Source organism: Medicago truncatula, unplaced genomic scaffold (genome assembly GCF_003473485.1).
Source record: "Medicago truncatula cultivar Jemalong A17 unplaced genomic scaffold, MtrunA17r5.0-ANR MtrunA17Chr0c02, whole genome shotgun sequence".
NCBI classification, from domain to species: Eukaryota; Viridiplantae; Streptophyta; class Magnoliopsida; order Fabales; family Fabaceae; genus Medicago; species Medicago truncatula.
This window is the reverse complement of record NW_024340361.1, coordinates 428,771-432,194: the sequence shown is the minus strand read 5'-3', so window position 1 is coordinate 432,194 and position 3,424 is coordinate 428,771. Positions and strand designations below refer to the sequence as shown.

The 3,424-nt window shown below is 31.8% G+C and overlaps 1 protein-coding gene across 1 annotated transcript; it reads left to right on the top strand.

Annotated features, from left to right (window-relative positions):
* The first annotated feature begins 373 nt into the window (after nt 1-373).
* Nucleotides 374-3,207, top strand: LOC112418398 (uncharacterized). Its single transcript, XM_024774725.2, has 12 exons — nt 374-514; nt 629-871; nt 1,149-1,212; nt 1,299-1,389; nt 1,461-1,623; nt 1,748-1,905; nt 1,975-2,095; nt 2,170-2,340; nt 2,442-2,483; nt 2,595-2,636; nt 2,731-2,799; nt 2,885-3,207. Exons 1-12 carry the CDS (start codon nt 374-376, stop codon nt 3,056-3,058), a joined length of 1,479 nt encoding a protein of 492 aa, XP_024630493.2. The 3' UTR covers nt 3,059-3,207.
* The last annotated feature ends 217 nt before the right edge of the window (nt 3,208-3,424 follow it).

The following is a 3,424-nucleotide window of genomic DNA, read 5'->3' as shown; positions in this document are numbered from 1 at the left end:
GTTATCTATCTTTTTTATGCTTATTGTTTGTTTTTTATGTTTTTGTTTTTTCCTTATTTGCTCAAATGCTGTTATCTATCTTTTTTACGCTTTTTGTTTTATTTTTTTTTATCAAAGATCCTGTTTTTTGGTTCAGTTTCATTTAAGGAAATAGATCTGAGAATATTAGTATATATTGTAAAAGAAAACCCATATTTTTATTTCGTTTGTTAATGTTCCATTTTTTTTTTAAAACGTTTACTTTATATCAACTTTGTTCAACATGTCAACTTAAATTATTGTTTGAAATGCATGTGCATTTTTTTAAATATTTTGTAAAGTGAATGTGAAATCATTGTAAAATGTCATTGTCAACATGTTTTTTACAGCAACAATGGCTAGGCCTTTCCAAAAAATTAACAGCCTCAATGATTCAAAATCTTTGTGGAAAATTGCTGTTCGAGTTGTTGATTTATGGACTGTTGGAAATTCAAAGAACAAACAACATATTGAGATGGTGGGGTGCGACAAAGAGGTGATTTTTAGTTCACCAAACTATGTTGTTGGTTTATAATATATTGTTGTTATAACAAGTATTTTTTGTTTGCTTCTAATTGCCATAAGAATAATATGTTGTCACATTTTTCAGGGTGATCGTATTCAAGTCATTTTGCCAAATGAATTCAAAGATCAGTTTAAGAGTAGAGTTGCTGAGAACACTACTTTTACTCTGCAAAACTTTGATGTTGAGAAAAATGAGATGACCATCAAAGCAACTAATCATAAGTTTAGGCTGGTGTTTAATGTTGCAACAACTATCGATAGCATCGATAAACATGACATACCCAAACCACCATTCTGCTTCAAGGAATTTGATATGATAAAGAAGGGCGTACTAAGGCCCGATGTCCTTATAGGTTAAATCATCATTCTTTTAATTAAGCTTTTGTTTAATGCATTTTGTATTTAATACGAATTTGTGATGTGCTTGATAGATGTCATTGGAGCCTTTCATGAATTAGGATACACTCAAACTGTGCCTCGATCTAGGAAAATTCAAATCAACTTTTGGATGAAAGACTTACAGTACGATCCTATTCTTATGTTATTTAGATAATATCATTGTGGTTTAATAACAATCTGATCATAAAAATTCTATATATGTACAGGGGAAGCCACAGGCTGGACCAACTATCATTCTTCTGCACAATGCTAAGATTAAGAAAGCCACAGGTTATCCACTATTAAGTACTACATTCTTAATCTATTAATAATTCACCTAATAATGGCTGATTCCAATTCAACTTGGCATTGTATAGATAAATATGAACTCGGAGTCTCTAATTCATGGAATGCTACAAAGCTATTTATCAATCCTGAAATACCAGAGGTGCTTCAATTCAAACAAGGGTAATTAGTCATTAATATATTCACATTCAAGTATATTAAGCAAAGTATTGACTTTGATGATTTGGTTTTAGGTTGCCTCTTGATGACACAGGATCGTCACAAAGTCAGCAACTAAGTGTTCAATCTCAAATGTTTAGCCCATCTTCATCATCTCTAACACAATACTCATCTATTGAGAGGTTCATTGGTAGTGCTGTTGTTCTACCACTACATGACATCTTGCAACTCACGGAGGTGGTCTATCTTCTTCCTTATTAGATACCTAATTCTCAACTCATTATTATTTTCCTTTTTTTATAATATGATCTATAAATTAACTAATACATATCATGGTGTGTCTTTTTATTTTCTCCCACAGACAACTTTGTGTGTGATTGTTGTGAAGTTAATCAAGTCAAACCATCCAAGAATGGGTGGTACTACAAAGCGTGCACTAAGTGCAACAGGGGCTGCAAAGGGTGATACCTTACCGCTATTCTGTTCTGAAAACCATGAGACCAATGCTATCAATCTCCGGTACATATCTCAGAACTATACGGTTAAATGCTCTTTCTGTTTATTAATAAGAAGTTTTTCATGATGTAGTTTTAAGTTGGAGCTGGAAGTGGAATATAATGGATTTGCAACTAAGTTTTTCTTCTGGGATCGTGAGTGCAATCAATTGCTTGGAACTACAGCTGCTGATCTGCAAAGGGTTATGATTGAGGTTTCTATTTATTGATTTTTATATTATAGTCTTAATTTATTATCCACAACTTTTGGAATAACACTTGCAATTAGGCTGGTGTCACAAATCCTTTGGAATATCCAATTCATCTGGACCAATTGGAAAATAGAAAGTTGGTTTGTAAAGTTAAGTGGCAGCCATCTTGGGACAGTTGTTCAGTTCAAGCAGTCAAGGAAGATGAAGGTTTGATAGAAAAGATCAAAGAATTGTTCCCAAAAAATGAGGTTACAAACTCATCTCAATCTTACATGTTTGTTGCAAAAACATTTGTGAATATAAGAATTCTAATTTAAATTATTAACACGCGTTTATACTTTATGTTTAGACCGATCAAAATGTGCCTATTGAGAATGTTGAAATAGCAGAGGTACTGGAAAGTATTCCTTTTACAATGAGTCATACATCTATGTTACAACAAACATTTGTCAACATACCAATTCTAAATATGTTACTAAGACAATCTTTTAATTTTTTTTAGAAGGATCAAGCTCTCCCTATTCAGAATGTTGGTACAGGCGAGGTAAATTATATATTTTGCTTTACATCATATAAAATGTATTCTTACATATTTAATATTTGTTAACACAACATTTTTGGAATTTGAATTTTGTCAGGTAGGTTCGTCCCAAATGCCAGATTATACCACTCTTTCTCAGCTGGACATCTTATCGGTCATCCCAACTGTAAGTTTATCAAATGTCTTTGTTTTACTATATCAGTCATATTTTTCCATCGAGCATTAATTTCACATTCACTATGTGCTTGCAGCCACTGCTATCTGCTGTCTGTGAGAATGAACCTGATATTCAATCTGCACTCACACCAGGGAAAAGAATTGCAGACTCACTTCCTACCGATGATTTCGAAAGCCCAGATACATGCTCAACCAAACAGTCTTCAACTAAGATCAGGAGAAATATCAAGAGAGAAAAGAAAGATTAATTTTCATCATATATCACTGCTTTTCTAAGAATACAATTTCACTACTTTTGGAATTATTAAGAGCCGTATGTGGCTCCTAATCTATTATTTTGTTTCAATATCAGTTCATTCTGATATTATGCAACTCCCAAACATTATTACTTTTTGTAGCATTTTGACTCCAAACAATCTTGCTATAACATCTATTATTATATATTTAACTCTCATACTATTTATTATTCAACCTTTTATTTAGTTGATATGATATTTTATTTCTATCTCTTAAATGAGATTATTATATTATACAAAAAAATTTGGATGGTCTGTTATACCAAATATACTTTAGAGTTTATATACCAAAGTATTATATATTAACATAGCACACCT

What these genes read in the sequence shown, in the direction of transcription:
- LOC112418398 (XM_024774725.2), top strand. Translation starts at nt 374, where the DNA reads ATGGCTAGGCCTTTCCAAAAAATTAACAGCCTCAATGATTCAAAATCT. An exon ending in TAAGATTAAGAAAGCCACAG is followed by an intron (nt 1,213 to 1,298) that starts GTTATCCACTAT and finishes GGCATTGTATAG; the next exon opens with ATAAATATGAACTCGGAGTC. An exon ending in ACATCTTGCAACTCACGGAG is followed by an intron (nt 1,624 to 1,747) that starts GTGGTCTATCTT and finishes TTTCTCCCACAG; the next exon opens with ACAACTTTGTGTGTGATTGT.